Source organism: Uloborus diversus, chromosome 6 (genome assembly GCF_026930045.1).
Source record: "Uloborus diversus isolate 005 chromosome 6, Udiv.v.3.1, whole genome shotgun sequence".
In the NCBI taxonomy this organism is placed as follows: domain Eukaryota; kingdom Metazoa; phylum Arthropoda; class Arachnida; order Araneae; family Uloboridae; genus Uloborus; species Uloborus diversus.
This window is the reverse complement of record NC_072736.1, coordinates 11,419,525-11,440,835: the sequence shown is the minus strand read 5'-3', so window position 1 is coordinate 11,440,835 and position 21,311 is coordinate 11,419,525. Positions and strand designations below refer to the sequence as shown.

At 35.8% G+C, this 21,311-nt stretch overlaps 1 protein-coding gene across 1 annotated transcript in view; it reads left to right on the top strand.

Annotated features, from left to right (window-relative positions):
• Positions 1-21,311, top strand: part of LOC129224031 (uncharacterized) — a 60,596-nt gene that overhangs the window by 19,342 nt on the left and 19,943 nt on the right. The window contains exons 3-6 of the mRNA XM_054858428.1: positions 1,653-2,063; positions 2,400-2,618; positions 5,128-5,323; positions 19,850-20,035. Coding sequence (XP_054714403.1) covers positions 1,653-2,063; positions 2,400-2,618; positions 5,128-5,323; positions 19,850-20,035 — 1,012 coding nt within the window. The remainder of the gene's footprint in view (positions 1-1,652; positions 2,064-2,399; positions 2,619-5,127; positions 5,324-19,849; positions 20,036-21,311) is intronic.

The following is a 21,311-nucleotide window of genomic DNA, read 5'->3' as shown; positions in this document are numbered from 1 at the left end:
AGCCTAAGTTTCCGAAAATGGCATTGGATGTTCATTGCAGTGCAAACTATTGATAACAACGCAAAATGTGCCCTTTTTTCCAGGGTAATTCGTAAATATTTTCTGGAAAAATGCAAAATTTTATCTTCAGAACATTTTTTTAAATTCTAATTGATTTAGACGCTTATGTGCTAAAAACTGACTATTTTGTCTTAATTGTAGTTTTTTAAGGATTATTTATTGATCTTTTTCTAAAACAGATTTATGTTTTGCTTTAAATCTTGTTCTGAAAGTATGAAAATATTTTGCAAATTTCGGCTCTTTAAAAGGGAAAAAAAAAAAAAAAAAAACATGTATTATTTAATTTAAAACTTGAAAAGGCAACTTGTTTTTGACCGCAGAAAGCCCCCCCCCCCCTGTGCGCCCCGTTTTATCATTCCTTTGCCATAAACAATGTTCCATGTTGTCCCATAAATAATGTATTTCATTAAAAATCCTATATATCATTAAAAATAGAAAGAAAACAAACTATTACTATATTTCTATAAACTATATCTTATATTTCTGCTGTGATGTGGACGCTAATACTCACAATCGATTAGGAATACGTTCCATTGAAAATCGTTTAAACAACGGGGGCTAGTTTCTATTTATTCGAATAACTGTTGTAATTTTTTAATCTGCAATCGCATCAGATTAAAATATAATCCAAATAGCCAGTCCTTTGATCGTTTTCCCTTCATAGTCATCCTAACATGGAGATGCTGCGTATGGAACATAGTCGCCATGTTTGGTCATACCCTTAGTTCAAATAATGCAAAAAGAATTTTTTTTTTTTTTGGAAATATATTCTTGGTAAATGCCAAGTTGTATATTACTGGAGGAGGTTTGTAGTTAATTATTTTTATGCCAAAAAAAAAAAAAAAAAAAAATCTTAATTATTCAAAAAAATCAAATCATATGTTTATCTAATATTTTTTCGATTCCCTTCGTGCTAATTTTCTTATCGTTAATTCTTTTCATTAAACTAGTTACCTGAAAAGTGCATGTTGATTTTTACTACCATGGCGTTTGCAATGATTTACAAGAAGATTTTAAAGGAATTTGTTGTTGTTTTTATGGGAAATACTTTTTTTTTCACTGTGTACACTACTTTATTTTTGGTTTAATGATTTTTTTTTCTTATGAAACTTTAAAATGGGTGGAATGAATCATTTGCTTCAGGAGCTCCCAACCTTCACCCAATGCCTCTTACATTTCCATGATTAATATAATTTATATTTCTTGTTAGCATTCCTTTAGCATCACTTTCATAATATTTGTTTCAAAAAATACAAATTGAAATCCCCCCCCTCCCATTTTTGTACTAGAGCGCTGTTTTCAAAACCCGAAAAACTGGTGGCCACCAAATTTTTTGAGTCTAGTGGCCATTGGCCACTTGAAATTTTCTGAATCTTGTGGTCTACTAGGGAGCGGTGGTTATAGCCCAGACTTGGAGGTCTGTAGTATTAGGAAGGGGCTACCCTTGCTATTAGAGAGGATGGACACACCTACAAATACTGTAATGATTTTATTGTAGCAGATCGTACTAGATTCCTTAATAGTTATATTCTATAGGTATTGTATTTCATTGATCTGTATATGTGACGATTTTTGTTTAAAAATATTTATAGAAGCTCAAGGAGAAAAGTGAGCCTAAACAGGAGAAACCAAAACGACAAGCATCTAAGTCAAAATCTAGGAGCAGAAGTAGAACACGAGCCGGGCCTTCGAGGTCTCGCTCGCGCTCACCTGCAAGGAAAGAGAAAAAGGCTCCGAAAGCTAAAGCCAACAAAAGGTCTTCTACAGAGGAGAAAAAAAGCCCAACTACAAATAATGTGGATGAAACAGATAGTCCCGTCAAAAGCATTTTAACTAGAAATAAGATTGGAGTAAAGGAGGAAACAAAGAAGGAAACCGTTTCTGCAACACAGACAACTAACAGCTTTTTATCTAAAGAATTTTATATAAGCTTGGACAAGCCAAATATGAGTTCTGCCCAATTGAGAACATCAACACGACTAGCCAATTTTAAATTTGCTCAGGTAAAGTAATTTTGGATGTTGTAATTTATACCTGCTAACATCCATTTTCTGATTTTTCCTTCTAGTACAATTTGTATGCTTGTGGAAAAAAAAATTTACTTTTCAGGGTTTTTTTTTTTTTTGCTGTTGTTGTTGGTTTTTTTTTTTTTTTTTTTTTTAAATAAATTGTATTTGAATTTATTCTCTGTCAAAGCATTAGAATGCTAATAAAAATTTGAAGCAATTCAATTAAGAAAATATCTTATGAATTCTTATGAACAAAATATGATCCTGAACATTTGCGTTTTTTACTCGGTGTGCTGATTTTAATATACTGTAAATCTTATTTTTATTTAGTCAACTCCAGATAAAGACACAAAAAGTGAAAAAGTGAATGCTGTTAAGAAAGTGGAGGGAAAATATTCCGATGAAGAATCTAGTGATGAAGAAGTTGAAGTTATTAAAAAACCACCCAGCACTCCCTTAAGTTTGCAAATTCTATATTTCATGTTAACATTGTCCAGAGTCATCATACTGCCCTTGGTCATGCTGTTTTTAATATTTACGTGCACAAAAGTAAGTAAAAGCAACGAGCTTGCCTTTGAATAAAACACTTCTTTTTAGTTATGACAGTAGCCTATGATTTAGTATGCCTGGCCAGTTTCCCATTTTTGACAGAAAACTTACATTTCTATTACAATCAAGCCTTAAAAATCCAGACATCTAAAAGCCGGAAATCTCAAAAAATAGGATACTTTTCCATTTTGCATTTGTATGTTATTACAGGGTGACAAAATATCATTAATCAAATGTAAAATATATGGAAAACTAAGATCTAAAAATGCCATTGTCCCTCTAAGTTCAGATTTTTTTGATGTTTAACTGTTCTAATATTTCAGCCAAACCATTTTCTACTCAATAGGCAACATTTTTTTTTTTGCACATCTATTATTATACTCAAACTTTCCTTTAATCTTTATAACGATTTGCTGTTTTCATTGCGAGCGATGTGAAAAAAAAAGTATTAGTATCAGAAACAATGAGTGTAGGAACTCAGACTTTCCCTTTAATTTTTGATGGTTTTTTCAGTATTGCAGTTTCGAATTATGGGACAAATACTTTTTCTCAGCTATTAAAATAGAAAGTATCAATAAATAAACTCACCTTTGCTACTTATCATGTGATCTTGTGTATATTGTATGCTGGATGTTAATGCATATTTTATTTTTCTTTGAACAACCTTGCTTTCTTTTTAATTAATTTTTTCCCTCTCTCTTGTTATTTGATATTTTTAATTAATCAAATTCCTAATTATTTATGTTTTTAGTTTTCTCTGATGTTTTGAATTAGTCGGTTCACTGCACATTATTTCATTGAGAAATTAATTTTTGTCATTTAAAGCACTTTTTGTTATCTACTGAATTTTTTTTTTTCCTTTCAATGATTTGATTACTGTAAAATAGTCCAACTTTGGGCCACTTTTCGATGTTTTTGATGAAAATTCTGTGTACATCTTTGATTTAGAACTTAGAGAACTTAAGGAATGGTAGCTATACATCTCCTCTTTCGAATGAAATGTTTAAAAAAAAATCTAAGTTGGAAAGAAGAGGAAGAGGAATTTTTCCCCCCTGGCCCATAGTTGTACCCCTACAGGGTAAAACTATGGGCCACCTTATTTTAACCTAGAAAACACATTGGAAACTTGATCTGGCTTATTGGTGTCTGAGATTACACATTATCCTATGCTTGAAACTGTAAAAGAATTTTTTTAGTCCATCATTTTCCTTTTTTTCTTTCAATTTTTTTAAGACTTAATCATCATTGTTGTCCTGAGTGATTAAAAAAGTTCAACTTGGTAAAAGTAGGTAACGTTCTTTATTATCTGCATCACCAACTAAAGGCTAGGTATCTAAACTTATACCTAAATCAGTTAGCTAAGAGATAGAAGAAAAAAGGTACCTATATTTAGGACTCAGAAAATATGTAGATCTGACAAATTTTAAACAAGATCAAAAATTTTTTTTTTTTTTTGAAAACTAAAATGCAAAATCACATTTCTTATTCCAAATCTCATCAAAATTAATAATTTTTAAAAATTATCTCAGTTTCTATTTGGTCTAGATTTCAGTCAGCATCGTCTTCAAAAACTCCTATGAATATGGGCGATAGGGCGACCCCCAAGCTTCATTCTGTCTTTTCTTGCCTTTAATTACAATAAATAACACAAAATATGACGAAAACATCCCTACAGGGAATAAAAGGAAGCTCCAAGTCACTAAAAACCTTGAAAACTAGGTGGCCCATTGTTGTACCCCAACATTCCCCACATCTTGGAAAACAGTAGAAGTGGTCTGCCTAAAGGAGACGTTTGGCTCTTCCACGTGTGAGTCGAATCATGCACTAAGAACGACTAAGTTATCTAAGGTATACAAAAACAATGGCAATCTCTGATAAAGCGTCTTTAACTACCTAAATGGTTACACTACCTGGTGATTTTTTTAGGGCTCGTAAGATTGAAAAAGAGGCCACTACAGAGCAAAATCATCGCTATGCAAATAGTGGCCCATTGTTGCTCCCTTGGCACAAAGTTGTACCGTTTTACGGTACTGTTGTCGTGCTTTCTAAAAATTAATCTAAGTATTAGTTTTTTAAAAAAAGAAAAAATAAATGAAGCACTTTAAACACAAAATTTTTATACATGCCTCTTTAAAGTAAGGTCCTTGAATAAAGTAGCAAAAATTTTGCTAAATTTTAAAGTTGTTAATCTTTGGATTTCACCATGAAAATTGATTTTTTAAAATGTAGATATGAAATTGTAACATATGAACTTTGCAACTAACTTGCGAAATAGAGAGCATAGTTAACATAGAAAAGACTTCTTGAGAAGTGAAGTGAAATGGGAGTTGGGTGGAAGAACAGGTGTTCTTTCATGTTCTGTGATGTGTAAATGTTTTGTAGTAATGTTTGAAGTTAGATTAAACTACTAAACTTTGTAAAGACCTTCATCAATGGAAATGAGTTGTAAACGGTATTTTTTTACATAGATTTGAATTGAATAATTTCCTGATGTTTTTACTTTTTGTAGAAACAATGTACAGTTTTTGAGGTTCCTCAGTTCTACTCAGGATGGCGAAGCTTTGGAAACAGCATAAAATACCCCATTGCTTCAGTCCTTGCATTTCATGTAGTTTTGTGCATTTTGTCTTTTATTCCGGCTGGAAAGAAACAATCTGGGTTTCCAACAGAACCAAGCAAATCTATTAAACACTACTGTTTGAATGGTAAGTTTGTCTTCAATATTTTATTGGTAGGCTTGTTCATAATCTCAAATGAATGAGCATAATTATACAGCATATTTGCATACTTGTAAAGTCAGGAAAAATCATGTTAAGTCATGGATTTTGACGATGGTTAAAAGTTGTCACGGAAAATCATGATTTTCAGCAAAAAATGCTCAAAAGTCATGGAATCTACTAAGTGTTCATGGGTTTTAAGTTCTAAAACATACATAAGTACCAAATTTTACTGAATTGTTATAAAATGTACTTTATTAATTAAATTAAATTCTACAGAGCTCTTTTGCTGCAGGAATGCAGGCATTAAGCACTCTGGTGTGTAACCCATCCAAATAATGAGAGATTTTACTTTGAAAGATAAAAAGCAGTTTTTGTTTCTTGTTGCTATTAAATACAGGGTTAGCATAAAAGAATACCCCGTTTTAAAAATTTATATTTCATAAACTATTACAATTACCACTATGAATGATACATAAAAATAATGATAAACTGTCCAAGTTTTTTTACCCTTACGTAAGTAACTACTTAAACGTGCATGTTCTGCACAAGCACAGCCAGAAATTCCTTGGAAAAGGTTTTTTTGGTCACAACAGTCCTTACACGTGTGTTAACTACTGTATTGTAGAGACAGGGGCGGATCTAGACAGAATTTTCGGAGGGGGCCATTTGGAAAAATATGATGCTTTGGAAGTTTTAGAATTTTACAAATATCAATATAGCCCACCTTTTAACCAGAGCATTTTTTAGGAATTTTCACTAGGCGACACAAGTTGAACATAAAGGCTGTATAACCTTCCCAATAATTTTCCTCTTTTCTTAACAAATGTGTGCATATATCGTGGCCTCAAAGTGGTATTTCTGTAATCAGTACTAGTGTTTCTGAGGCGGCTGTATAGGACTTCTGTTTTAAGAGGAAGCCGATATGAAGCAACAGTAAGTATAATATTAACTCCAAAGTAAAGGGGCCCAGGGGTTTCTCCCGCGGAGAAATTTTCGAATGCAGTCTTAAAAACGCATTTTAGACGATCTCTGGTAATGTTAGGGGAGAAGAGATTCGGTGGCGCTCCCCTGCATATTTTTTGAAATTGTAGCTATAAGAATGCAGTTTTAGACGATCTTTGTTAGAGAGAGGAGAGATTTGAGGGCCCGTCAAAGGAAAGTTTTCTGCTTTGTAATCTTAGAAATGCATTTTAACTGTCTTTCGTAATATTAAGGGCTCGGGTGCGACCCCCCCCCCCATTTTTTGAAATTAAAACCTTAAAAACACAAACATTATCTCCAGTAATGTTAAGAAAAGGGAGGCGTGGAGGTTCTTTTTTTGCAATTGTAGAGCTAAAAACGCAGTTTAATACGATCTTTGGTGATGATACCTGGAGGAGAGATTCGAGGGCCCACACAAAGTAATTTTTCTATGAGTAATTTACAAAAGATGCATTCTAGTTGTGATAATGCATATCACATTTTTTACCCATTTACATTTTTCCCATGTTTTCGGTCATTTTAATCGTTTTCTTCCCCCATTTTGTTTTTTTATTTTCTTGTGCATTCCACGTTTTCCCCGCGTTCCCCCGTTAAATTTCGCACACTTTACGATATCAAAATATGACTTATTCACTTTTCCCATCGTTTAGCTTTTTGTCAATTTTTCAAGCGTCGATCTGATTTTTTTGCATCTTCTTGTCGGCCATTAAAATGGCGTAGCGTCCCCTTCCCTTCGTTGTTTGGGCGCCAAACGCACTCATTGGTTCCCGCGCATCGCCGCGTACCCGGATCTGATCGCTCATTTGCCGATTCGTTTTTCCACCCCACTTCACTCTACTTGCTGCTCTCTGTCCGCTCGGTCGCATTTTCTGCGGCTCCGGTTTTTGTTCTACGATGGCGATAATGAAGCATCGGTGCACGGCGTCTGGGGACGGCCGTTGCTCGCCGCAAAATCGTTAATAACCTCAACATGAGGTGAACGTTTCATTTTTTCATATATGTTTAAAATATATTAATCAAGACCGTACTTCGTCGCAGCTGAAGATGAGTGCATTGATGATCCATCACCTGTTTGAATGATGGCGTCCGATGGCGGCACGCAGAGTGCACCTGAATCGTCCCCTTAATGTAACTACTTCTTCGATGATCTACATACCATGACGTGACGGCATGGATCCGCAATTACCTTGAATGTATCCTGATTCCTTTTTAAGCGTGTGACGAGCTCAACGTTGTCACCATGGTGATTACAGCCTGCACCATTTTCGCCTCAACGTACATCGGCCTGCAACGGACATTTTTTTTTTATCAAAAGCCATCCCTCGATAACATCCCACCATATTCATAGCGAACTGTACGTCCTTCGTCCATTTCAATTTAAATATTCCACCACCCTCCGCGTGAACTCTACTTTTTTTTGATCGTTAACGAACTTAGCAACAAAACCCAGCTCCATTCATGAACTCTTAAGTCTGGATTCCTCGCAATTGTATTTTTACTATGTGAAATGTTCTGGTGATCACCATGCCTAGTGCCTGTCTTCATGTCTGCTTGGAAGTAACGTAGAATAAAGAATGTGTGGTAATTAATTTTGTGTTTTCTATCGTCAACAAACACCACCCCCGGGTAAGTCTCTTTTAAATTTTTGTTCTTGGGCATTCAAGGCAGTCGTTGGTCTGAGGTTATGCGCGGCAGCGATGCTTCCACTTCCACGGCCTAAAATCGCTTTCTCTTTGGTTTTCGTATGATTTCACAAAATTAATCGCGCGCAACATGACAAAATGGCGCCGTTTTTGACCAGGTCTTGAATGCCTTTTTTTTCTAAAGTTGAATGCATATGCACTTTTGTTGTTTTTTTCATATGGCTTTTTGTATTTCTGTGATGTTAATGGGGGGATATATTAATTTTATATTTTTAATTTTGTTCAAAAATTTGATGTCAATTTTTATTTTATTAGTTGCATTTATTCTCATGTGTGCATGTGCTTTCAACAATATTTGCATTTAAAAATTTTTGTTTCTCATGATTGCACCGTGTGAATTAAGTGAAAATTATATTAGATGCTCATTGATTTTTGTGCTAAAGTAAAAGACGGCACATTTGTTGCCATGTCAACTGATAGTACTCAAACCGACCCACCCCAAGGTGTGAATATGGCCAATGAGTCACCTCAAGGTGCTGTGGCGAGTAGGAATTTTAACTTCCCCATTCCCTCATATTCAGGCGAGCCAGAAACTGTTGAATTTTTTATATCACAAATTAAGGACTTGCAGAATTTAAACGGTTGGGATGATCCCACGACTCTTATGTTTTTAAAGTCAAAACTTTCTGGCTCTGCCTTGTATTTTTTTGCGACCAATCCCAGTTGCTTGGAGTCTATGACTTTTAACCAGGCTTGTGACAAATTGCGTGCATTTTTCAAAATGCATACCCCTTCTTCTGTGTCCCTTTCAGAATTTCAAAATATCAAATTTGAAACTCATGAGAGTATTCAGAGTTTAGCACATCGTGTTGAACGTGCTGCTCACTCAGCATATCCTTTTATTACGGATAGTGCTGCCCTCACCCAAATAAAATCTTACCAATTTTTGGCGGCTTTACCATTGAATATCAAGGACAAACTACTTGATGTCGACACGTCAAAGTTTACCGATTTAGTCGACAAGGCTAATAAGTTACACTGTTTACATGTAACAGGCCAACCAAAATTGACAAATGCTATGACTAGTGCTCAAGTGCAAATAGATGCCTTGGCCGAAAATTTACGATCTTTAACAACATGTGTCACTAAATTAATGTCAAATTGTCGTCTTTGTGGGGAAAGTCCACACCCACTTGTTGAATGTCCTTTGTACATTCGCGTCTCTTCCGTTAATGAGAAAACTGTTTTGCCCAAACCCCAGCAAAAAGCCTCTCCAAATTCTAATAACACTTTTTGTGTCTTTTGTGGTAGAACAAACCACTTAATGATTAATTGCCGGATTTACAATGGGGGTCAACCCCTTAACAATTTCTCAAATCAAGGTCAAAATAGGCCTCAAACTCAAAATTTTTTTGCACCTCGTATTCCATTTAGGCCACGTGGTAACTTTAATTTCCCCAACCATTTTGTTCCACCCCAACAATTTCCGTCGCAAAACAGATTTTCATCGCCGGAAGTAAGACTTAATACTCCAACACAAAATGGAGACAATTTAAACTGGCGAGGGGGTCATCCATGAGGGACGGCTTGGCCTCGGTAACTGATTTCTCATCTCTGGTCCCTCAAAATATTAGTGTACAGGAGACTGAATCTGTTCAATGTAAGAAACATAATACATATCCAGATTTACATACCTTTTTAAATAGCTCCATTGGTAAAGATACTATTGGGGAATTTTTGTCGAAATTTTCAAAGCCTGATGAGTCTCAATGCAAACAATCCGAATCCATTTTTAATGTTCATTCTGATAACAAGGTTAGCGACTTACCTATACTTAATATTTCAATTGGTCATGAGATATTCCCAATGCTTTTGGATTCAGGATCTTCGGTCAGCTTATTTTCAAAAGCTGTTTTCGAACAGATAAAATCTTTGACAAAATGCAGATTTCTCTCACGCACTGTCACAATCAGGACTGTAAATTCTAACTTATCATTTTCTGCGTGCGCTGAGGTTTCATTTAAAATTGGTAAAAATTTCTTTAAGCACCCATTTTTTGTTGCTGATTTTGCACCTTCCTCTTTTTATGGGATATTAGGTTATGATTTTTTAACCCGTTTCAATGTGTTAATTGACACTAAGACCGGCAGTGCCACTTTTGATAATTTTAAAGCTCCTTTAATGCCTCAAACTGACATCTCACAACATTTGGCCAAAATTAATTCTCTACATAGTGACAAGGCTTTTTCTGTTGCTCTTAAAAACAAATTAATTATCCAACCGGGGGAAACGGCCATTGCTAATTTTTCGTTATCCGACATACCGGTCAAATCATCTGAAATTTATTTTATTCCTACCGTTAATGACATAACTTGTGAAATTCATCCCGCTGTGCACTTAGTCGAGAAACATAATTTCTCCTCTATTATCAGAAATATAGGTAACAATCCTCTTCATTTAAATAAAGGTATGGTAATGGGTCATGTCACTGAACAGTTTGAAATTTTAAATGATTCTTTGAATGAAACTACATGCTCAAGCGATCAATCCCAATTTTGTCACCAAATTATTGCATCAGACGAAGTATTAAAAATCAGGAAAGAGGAACTTAGTCCTTCAGATTTTAAATTAGATCACTTAAATACTTCACAACAAGATATTTTATTAAACATTTTGATGAAAAACTTTTCTGTGTTTAGTAAATCTGTCAAAGCTTTAGGGTGTTCTGACATTGTCACTCCTTCAGTCATTTTGCGTAACAATAATCCAATTAAGGCCTTACCTTTTGAAATTCCTCAGGCGTTAAAAGGACAGGTTCAGGAAGAATTGGATGAATTAATTGAGGCTGGAATTATTTCTAGAAATGTGAGCCACTATGCGAGTCCGATGATAATGGTACGTAAGAAATCTGGGCCTAATGAACCACCTAAGTACCGTATGGCATTAGATTTAAGATTATTAAATTCCGTCATCGAAAGTTCCACATACCCACTTCCCAAAATTTCTACGTTAATCAATGCCGTCTCATCCTATAAATACTATACCGTTTTAGATCTGCATTCGGCCTATTGGCAAATTCTCCTTCCCAATCATCTCCAAGATATTGTGACTTTCTCGACTGAATTTGGCTCTTTTGCTCATAACCGTTTGCCCTTTGGCCTTAAGGTAAGTAGCAACATTTTCCAATCTGCCGTGGATCAGTTAATTGATGAGTTAAAATTGCTAGGAATTCACGGAATTCATGCATTTCAAGACGACTTTTTGGTTTGTGCCGAAAACTTTGACCAGATGGTATCTAAGCTCGAGGCTGTCTTTTCTGTTCTCTCCAAACATAATCTAACTTTATCGCCATCTAAATGTGTTTTTTTCCAGACCGAAATTGATTATTTGGGATTTCATATATCACACAACTGTATTCAACCTATTACTTCTAATATTGCCAAAATTACCAAATTTGCCCCACCTCGCACCGTGCGACAGGTCAAGAAATTCTTGGGGTTATGTGGATTTTATAGGCATTTAATTCACAAGTATGCTGAACGCACCCATGTTTTGACACAATTAACCGCAAAAAATAAACCTTTTGAATGGAATGATGTTCACCAAAAAGCTTTTGATGATCTCCAGTCTACCTTTTTTATGCAGCCTTTTGTGGTTCTTCCAAATTGGAATGATGATTTCTATTTAAATACAGATGCTTCACTTCAGGGAATTGCTGCTGTATTGATGCAAAAGAGAGATGGTATTCTAAAACCCGTGTCTTATTTTAGTAAAGCTTTGTCAAAGTCTGAACGTAATTATCCTCCAATTAAACTCGAGTTGTATGCTATATATAAAGGAATGACAGCATTCAAGACATACCTCTTTAATAGAAGATTTATTCTCATGTCTGACAGTAAGCCCTTAGAGCGTTACAGCAATGTAACCTCGCCAGCCGATGTTGTTACTCGTTGGTTGTTAGAAATTGGTCAATATTCCTATACTTTTTCATATATCCCTGGCCCTCAGAATATTTTAGCAGATTTCTGTTCTCGGAGCCCTGACCCCAATTTACATGAATCAGCTCTTCAACCCAATGCGGATAAGGAGTTGATCCTTCCCTTCACTGATATTTCCACCCCTGACAATATGCAGTGTGATATACCCTCTAATACTCCTTGTGTTGAATCCACTAATGTGGTTAATTATTTGAGACCGCACCCTACTTCCCTATGTGAACCTCAGTCTGGTCATAATTTAAGCTCTCATTCATTTGTGTGTGCCCAAACTGATGCACATAATGAAATATCTATTAAAACCTTTTTACGTGAGCAACTTAATGATCCGTACATTAAAGAAGCTGTTTCCTTTTTGCAAAAGCCTAATCTGTATCATGCTCACAAGCTTAAGGATTTTTTCATTTGTCCAACTACAAACCTATTAATGCATGTTCGCAACAAAACTTGTTTACCTACTATTGTTGTTCCCGACACATTGAAAGCTAAAGTTTTGCAAATTTGTCACATTTCTCACACCGGAATAAAGAAAACGTATGAGGTAGTTGTTAGTAAATATTTTTGGTTAGGAATGTATCGGGATGTGTCGAATTTTGTTTTATCATGTGATTTTTGTATTCGACTGAAGCCCTATTCCATTAAACCCGCCCCATTGCAAAATATTTGGATTCCGAGGAGACCTGGTGAGTTCTGTTCAATCGACCTGGTAGGTCCAATTCGCCAATATGGATATATTTTGACGGTTACTGATCATTTTTCTCGTCACGTTGTCCTTTATCCTTGTAAAAATATTACTGCCAACACAATAGTTAAGCACATGTTGAATTACATTTCTCTATATGGTAGAATGTCGTATCTTCTGTCAGATTTAGGCCGTCAGTTTGACAGTGATGTATTTCACTCTCTGAACAAGGCCTTAGGTGTTACAATTCAGCATTCTTCTCGTGCTCATCCCCAGTCCAATTCAATTTCTGAGAGAATTAATAGTCAAATCAAGTCTAGTTTACTGTCTTTACTCGAGCAGAATGTGTCTTTAGAAGTTGCTGTTATGGTTCACATGTCTATATATAATGGGACAACTCATTCATCTACTGGTTTCACTCCTAACATGTTGCACTTGGGAAGGGAACTATCCTTGTTTTTTGACACTTTTGATAATGACGTGCAACCTCGATTTCTTAACACCTCACATTATATACAAAATGTTCTGCAGGATCTTCGCCTAATCTATGAGGAGGCGTACTCTTCTTTACAACTCAAACAGATCAATCAAAACAATAGGCAATTGCCTGCTTCTCACAGTCGAAATTTTAAACAAAATGATATTGTATACATGAAGTCGGCTGACACTTTTAAACCTAGATTTGATGGTCCTTATACTGTTGTAAGCAATGTAGGGGATGTAAATTGTAAAATTAAACTCTTAGGTGATGACTCCGCGCAACCTTTTGTAATTCATGTCAATCGTTTACGTTTAGCCCCACCTCGCAAAAGCAATTTAATGTCTGTTAACACAGATAACAATGTGTCCCACCAACCTCTGCATGCCAGTCAACAAACCCGTTACTTTCTCCGTAGTCGTAAGTAATTTAATCATAGGGTGTGCCACTTGCTGTTATGTACGGGCAGTCGTGCTGGTCGTGATTGTAATTCCGGAATCCGTATCATTTTGCTTGTGATTCTCTCTATGTCTTTTATGAACGTAATTTTTTTCTCCCCTATGTTTGTTTTCATTGAGGGGCACAGTGATGAGAATTTATTGTTAATACAAGGCAAGTCGATCTCATTTTTTCTATTTTTGGAAATGTATTCTTATGTGTTTTTTTTAATTTTTACGTATGACAGGACGCTGTCATATTTTTGCTGTTGGTACCAACATATGTATGTCAACATGAACGTAACAATTTTTCCTCCACAAGATAATGTCAATCTCTCGATTATGTCCTAATATCTACAACCGGTTTTCCTTATTATGTCTTACTCTTCATGCTTATGAATTTGTCCGTCGCAATATTAGTGTGTCTTCAACAACAAAAAAAAATTTTTTTTTTCAAATACAAATTTAGTACTGAGTGTGCGCCTGGTAATCTGGTGCACTACGCTGTTGAACTCTTTAGCAATATGAACTGTTTACAAAAAAAAAAAAAAAAAAAAAAAAAAAAATTTCTACTTGAAATTTTTACTCATGTTACCCTAATGTGTAACACTTGACGTAGATAGTCAAGATAATGATTCTAATGTTTTTTGTGCATTAATATGTTTCTGTATAATTTAATGCATATCGAGAATGGTCATATTTGAGGGTTATTGCATTTTTTTGTATTCATACCTTCTACATGTGTTGGGTTGTTGTGAACTTTTTTTGAATGTTTATATTTTTAACTCTTGGTATGCTATGTGTTGTTCACGTAATCACAACTGTGTGTACTTTTTTTGTCCTTTTGGTTGGTCGTGTGTGGCAAATTGTTGTGTGAGCAGGGTGCAATCATGACATGCAAAAAGAAAATGCAAATAGTTCATTTTCTTTGACTTACCCATTTTCTACCTTGACGATAGTATAAAACTGTATCCCATGTCTTTTTTTTGGATGTTACAACTCTTTATGCATTTGAATATATATGATGTATGAATTTGTTCTGTAAAGTTTCGGTAAATTGGAGCTGGACTTAAAATTTTCTTTTTTTCTCTTTTTTTCTTTTGCTTTGCCAGTGTATGTGATAATGCATATCACATTTTTTACCCATTTACATTTTTCCCATGTTTTCGGTCATTTTAATCGTTTTCTTCCCCCATTTTGTTTTTTTATTTTCTTGTGCATTCCACGTTTTCCCCGCGTTCCCCCGTTAAATTTCGCACACTTTACGATATCAAAATATGACTTATTCACTTTTCCCATCGTTTAGCTTTTTGTCAATTTTTCAAGCGTCGATCTGATTTTTTTGCATCTTCTTGTCGGCCATTAAAATGGCGTAGCGTCCCCTTCCCTTCGTTGTTTGGGCGCCAAACGCACTCATTGGTTCCCGCGCATCGCCGCGTACCCGGATCTGATCGCTCATTTGCCGATTCGTTTTTCCACCCCACTTCACTCTACTTGCTGCTCTCTGTCCGCTCGGTCGCATTTTCTGCGGCTCCGGTTTTTGTTCTACGATGGCGATAATGAAGCATCGGTGCACGGCGTCTGGGGACGGCCGTTGCTCGCCGCAAAATCGTTAATAACCTCAACATGAGGTGAACGTTTCATTTTTTCATATATGTTTAAAATATATTAATCAAGACCGTACTTCGTCGCAGCTGAAGATGAGTGCATTGATGATCCATCACCTGTTTGAATGATGGCGTCCGATGGCGGCACGCAGAGTGCACCTGAATCGTCCCCTTAATGTAACTACTTCTTCGATGATCTACATACCATGACGTGACGGCATGGATCCGCAATTACCTTGAATGTATCCTGATTCCTTTTTAAGCGTGTGACGAGCTCAACGTTGTCACCATGGTGATTACAGCCTGCACCATTTTCGCCTCAACGTACATCGGCCTGCAACGGACATTTTTTTTTTATCAAAAGCCATCCCTCGATAACATCCCACCATATTCATAGCGAACTGTACGTCCTTCGTCCATTTCAATTTAAATATTCCACCACCCTCCGCGTGAACTCTACTTTTTTTTTATCGTTAACGAACTTAGCAACAAAACCCAGCTCCATTCATGAACTCTTAAGTCTGGATTCCTCGCAATTGTATTTTTACTATGTGAAATGTTCTGGTGATCACCATGCCTAGTGCCTGTCTTCATGTCTGCTTGGAAGTAACGTAGAATAAAGAATGTGTGGTAATTAATTTTGTGTTTTCTATCGTCAACAAACACCACCCCCGGGTAAGTCTCTTTTAAATTTTTGTTCTTGGGCATTCAAGGCAGTCGTTGGTCTGAGGTTATGCGCGGCAGCGATGCTTCCACTTCCACGGCCTAAAATCGCTTTCTCTTTGGTTTTCGTATGATTTCACAAAATTAATCGCGCGCAACATGACACTAGTTATCTTTGGTACTTTGGTAATGGTAGGGGAGAAGAGGTTTGGAGCGCTTGAAATTGTAGCTCTAAAAAGGATGTTTTAGATGATTTTTGGTGATGTTAAGGGGAGGAGAGATTAAAAGGCCCATCCCAGGAATTTTTTTAATTTATCGACTTCAAAACGAATTCTAGACTATCTTTCGTAAGGTTAGGGGTTGAAGAGATTCTGAGGTCCACTCCCAAAATTTTTTCAAAATTGAACTCTTTAAATTAGAAATGTAGGCAATCCATGATTCATGAGTAACTCTTTGAGGACCAGCAGTTTTTGAAACTGAAGCTCCAAAAACGTAATTCTTGAAAACTTTTATTGACGCAATTAAGAGTTCTCCCTCGGAAACATTTTGAAACTCAGGCACTTAAAACAAAATTTAGGCCGATCTTGAACGATGTTGGCGAGAAGGAAAGGTGGAGAACTCTCCCCTGGAAACCTTTACAAGTTACTTTTTTAAATGCGGTTTGTAGACGATCTTTGGTAATATTAGCAAGAGGAGTGGTTTGGAGGGTCCCATATTAAAAAGGGAATGAAGAATAATTACATAGCACAGCATAAAGCCAGGTTGAAACTTAAATCTAACTTTAACTTAATGCACAATCATTAAATGTATTTTATTATTAACTTTTTATTAACAAATTTTCGTCTGTCTGTTCGGATGGAATATTAAAACAGGTAGTAATTCTATTGACAGGCTAGTAAAAAAATATTTTTAAAATAATCTATACATAGAACGTGTTTCTTTAAAAATTTCTGTACACGTTTCTTTGAATCTTAAATTAGGAGCTGCTTTTATTTCCAATGTACATAAGCGTAGGTTTTTTGCAACGTAAATTTGTAAGCAAAATTCATACTTTTAGTTTGAAAATTGGAAAAAATAAGTTTTTGAAATGAAACACATTTAAAATATGAAAAAGAACAACACAAAAGCGTTATATCATACAAAATCTTCAAATCTAATTGCGCTTATGTTTTTTTCTAAAATCGGAATTTTCTTTAGTTTCAACTTAGTATTGCATACAATATAGTTAATATGTGTAGATGTTAATTACTAAAATAACTTACCATTAAATACTGAAAAAATAGTTTTCCTTTTATCCAGTAGCGAGATATTGGCTTGTCGGGGGGTGTGAATCTATCTATTTCTCAAAATACCATATTTTTATATCGAATTACATATGAAACTAGACAGAATTTTTTTCTAGATTTCAAAATCCTGGTTATTTTTTTTTCTGACATAGCAAAAAAATATGCATACCTTCCAAAGAGACCGGAAACCATCCGAGTATTCTTGCTCGCTTTGTGGGAGACACCGTGGTCATAAGTGCTAAATGAACAATGAACTCAAATATTTGTTATACACTTGATATTTTTGAAATTTTTGTGGGGTGGCCATGCCTTCCCTCTCGCATTGTTTCCATTCATGTTAGACTTCACATGAATTACAATGAATTTTTTTTTTCAATTTAATCGAGGAAAGAGGCTTAAAAAACTATACTTGAAACTTCCTCCAGTGTGCTTTTATGGCTCCTTGGCGTTGTTTTTATATTCATGTTAGACTTTGAGCAATAATAAGGATTTTTTTTAATATTCAACTCTGAAAACGATTTTTAACTATTTTTGAAATTTTCTCAGAGTAGCAAAGGCCCCCCTCTCATTGTTTCCTTATTGTTAGACTTTGTATGCATTATAAGGGAAGTTTTTTGCATTTATGCTCAAAAAAGGTTTTTTTTTTAAACTAGAAAAATTCTCAGGGGGGGGCATGGCCCCCCATGCCCCCCTCTGAATCCGCCCATGTGTAGAGATGAGACGGGCTCAGCCAGGGCCCAACAGCCTGAGGCCGGACACGAAGCGGGCTTGGGCTCTAGAACCGAAAATAGGTTTTAGGCTCGGGTGGGCTCGGACTCAAGCAAAGATATTCAATCCTCAGCCTCCAAACAAATTTAAAGCAAATAAACATTTTCCTACTGTGAGAAAATTAAAGGAACATTTAAATAAGTTCACTCAATGTGAAAATTTAACCAAAAAAACAAAACAAAATAAACTAATGGTTATTTATAATACTTTTTTTGCGATTACTATTGCAATCTGTCATACAATGTTGCATTTAAAGTGAAGCATTTTGCGAAAATTTAGAAACTTCTGATAATGAAGAACATTTGACATAACTTTTTTCATTACCAGAGAGATCATGTCAGACTGTAGAAGGCACGGTTTTTGATACTAGAAAGTTTCCTTCAAGCTCGGGTCGTGCTGGGATTTTGGTCTGAAACAATATCACCCGACCTTGGTTACAAATTTTCGGGATTGGGCAGGCCCAGGCTCTCAAAAATGAGCCTGAACTCATCTCTACTGTACCAATGTCAAAACTAAGACCTTTTTACCCTCCCCCCCCCACTTCGCTGCACCACTGACATTTCGCAACGCTGGATATGCCATGCACATGGTGTGATTTGCCCTTTATGCGTTGGCCAGTCAGATCCCCAAACCTATCCCTGTGCAGCATTGGTATAAAAATGTTTTTCTTTTTTTTGAAAAAAAACAAAAAAAAAAAAAAAAGATGGTTGTTTTGGTTTAAACTGGGTTTATTTGGTTTGTTATTACTATTTGTAATAAAAACAATCATATTTTAGGAAAATATGAAGATTTTATGAAACTGATCCACAGGAGCACGGAGTTTTGTAAACTCCAGATGTGGAGAAAGGATCACGGGCCACCACTCAGCAGCCCACCACTCAACTTAGGAATTGTTATCGCCCGCTGAAGGACCCCCGTGACCCTTTCTCCACATCTGGAGTTTACAAAATTCCGTGCTCCTGTGGATCAGTTTATGTCGGAACTACGAAGCGCAGCATCAAGACACGCCTTTCTGAGTATGTTCGTCATTGCTGTTTTGGAAACTGATAAGTCAGGCCGTAGTCAAACACAGCCAACAAGGAGTACACAACATCAAATTTAAAGACACAGAAATCTTGGTTACAACATCTCATTACTTTGCCCGTCTTCATCGCAAAGCTATAGAAATTTTCAAACACCCCTTTAATTTCAACAGAAAAGAGGAGAATTTCAATTTACCAAAAACATGGCACCCTGCCCTTAGATCCCCTCGCCACAACAGTCTAAAACATACTGTGGTGTGGTCCCATCCAATCAGAAACGGGTAGCCACCACAGCTTGTGAATCCCATCCAATACCAGGATCACCCAGTGGCTTGAATCTCATCCAATCAGGAACCTTATTCCACCAGCGGCTTGAGAACGCCTCCCAATCAGGACCAGCAGCAGTTTGCTTAAATACCGGAGCCACCGAAGCCAGGAATCAGTCTCACCAAACTCAAACCTCTGATGATGGCTGCAGCAAAGCAAGCCGAAACGTCTGGAATTTCTACTCCAATAAGACCACGGCCAATAAGCCCGGAAATGTCATCTCTCCATAATGCTATTTTATTATAGAACATTCTTTACTAACTTAAAAATCGTTTTTTTGCATTATATCAAACTTGTCCTTTAGTGACACTCTCAGTTTGTTTTCATTTTGCTGCTGCATTTCATCTTTTGGTGTTATGTAGCAGAAATGTTGGAAAACTAAGGAACCAAAATAACTTGGAGTATCAAAAAGTAGTGACTTAAAAAAGTTTGCAATCATTTTCCAGTCACATTACCTAAAAATTACTTTTCCATGTATTTAACATCCATATTAAAATTTCTTTTTAATAAAAAAAAGATTTTTGTTTATTTAGAGTATTTTTTTTTAAATTAATACCTCATTAGATATTACAGAGTTGACTGTATTAAAGCTAAATTAATTTTGTTCATCTTTTTATTCTAGGTTTGTTTTGTTTGGTGATTGCTATCATAGCATTTTCAGCTGCATCATATTTTGGTGTCTATTCGAATTGGGGATATGATAAGTTTAAAAGTATTTCATTAAGCTCCCTCATTTACTGTGTAAGCTGTGCATTGATCATTCATATTGTATCACTTATCAAAGGAAATGGAGATAAGTATAGTAAAAGTAAGTAACTTATTTACAAATTTCATTTGTTTGTTCACCTGTAATTTGTAAAATGTTAGCTTAATGTCAATATAAAGTGTCTTAACAATGTAATTTGAATGTAATACAATTACAATACAGTTTAAAATCTTGATATCTACAGCCTTATCTTGAAACTCTTGATATCTCGCAAATCCCCCCCCCCCCCCACATGTACCTGGTATGCCATGGTTGCGTAAATCATGGTGTTCAGCTGCGGCATATCTGTGCATTAAAAAATATTTTCATAACTTTTTTAGAGGTGCAGTGATTTTTCAAATGCGGTGCTTGTACCCTAAATAACTGTAGTTGTTGGATGATATTATCAAAGGACTGAAGCAAATATATTCAAATTGATCTTTCATCTGTGCAATAAATGATTCTATCTAACAATCTCAAATATTTTGGCAAAAAAAGATAAAATTGTAATGATTTTTTCATTTGACCGTCCTTGGCGTCTGGTTCCTTTTTCAGCTTGGACCAGGGACATCAGCACCACCGCCCACCGGCCTCTGCAGGCGGCGCGGCTGCTCCGGTCCTGAGCTATACGCTTCTCCTGGTTGGAGGCGTCCATGTCCAACACACATGTGCGCTCACACACACACACAAGCCTTTACACACATGCCTACGTGCATACACACAGATCTATGCACACACACACAAGCCTACACATGCAAGCACGCGTGCCTACATATACACACACGCCTGCACGCACACACACAACTATACACACGTTACCGCCTAGGAGGAGGGGTAGGCTTGGGGGGACAGGAGCTGTTTCTAGAGACAATAGCCCCCAATGAGTAGGGCCCTGTCGCAACTCGTGATTGCGAAAAACATAATTTGAATTCAAATTTTCAGAATTCAAATTAATTTTGAAAATTCGAAAAGTTTTTTTTTTTGCTTTTTTTTTCCTTTTCTTTCTTTTTTTTTTGTCTTTTTCTCGCAAGCAAGGAAAAATAAAACCTTGTGTTTGCGAACCATTAATAGCATATGATTTTTTTTTAGAGACAGCTGAAGCTTTTCAATTTTTTTTCTTTCCTTTTTTTTACAAAAAAAAAAAAAAAAAAAAAAAAAAAAAAACTTGGGGACAGTTAAAAACAGCGAAATATAAATTGTTTTGAGAATGACCGATGTTTTTGGTTTTGTTTTTTACAGTGTAATAATTGTAGTAAGTGAATAAATAAATATAGGAATAAAACTTTACTTGGTATTAAAGAACTGTTTAAAAAATATATTCAAAGCTTAAGACAAGCAA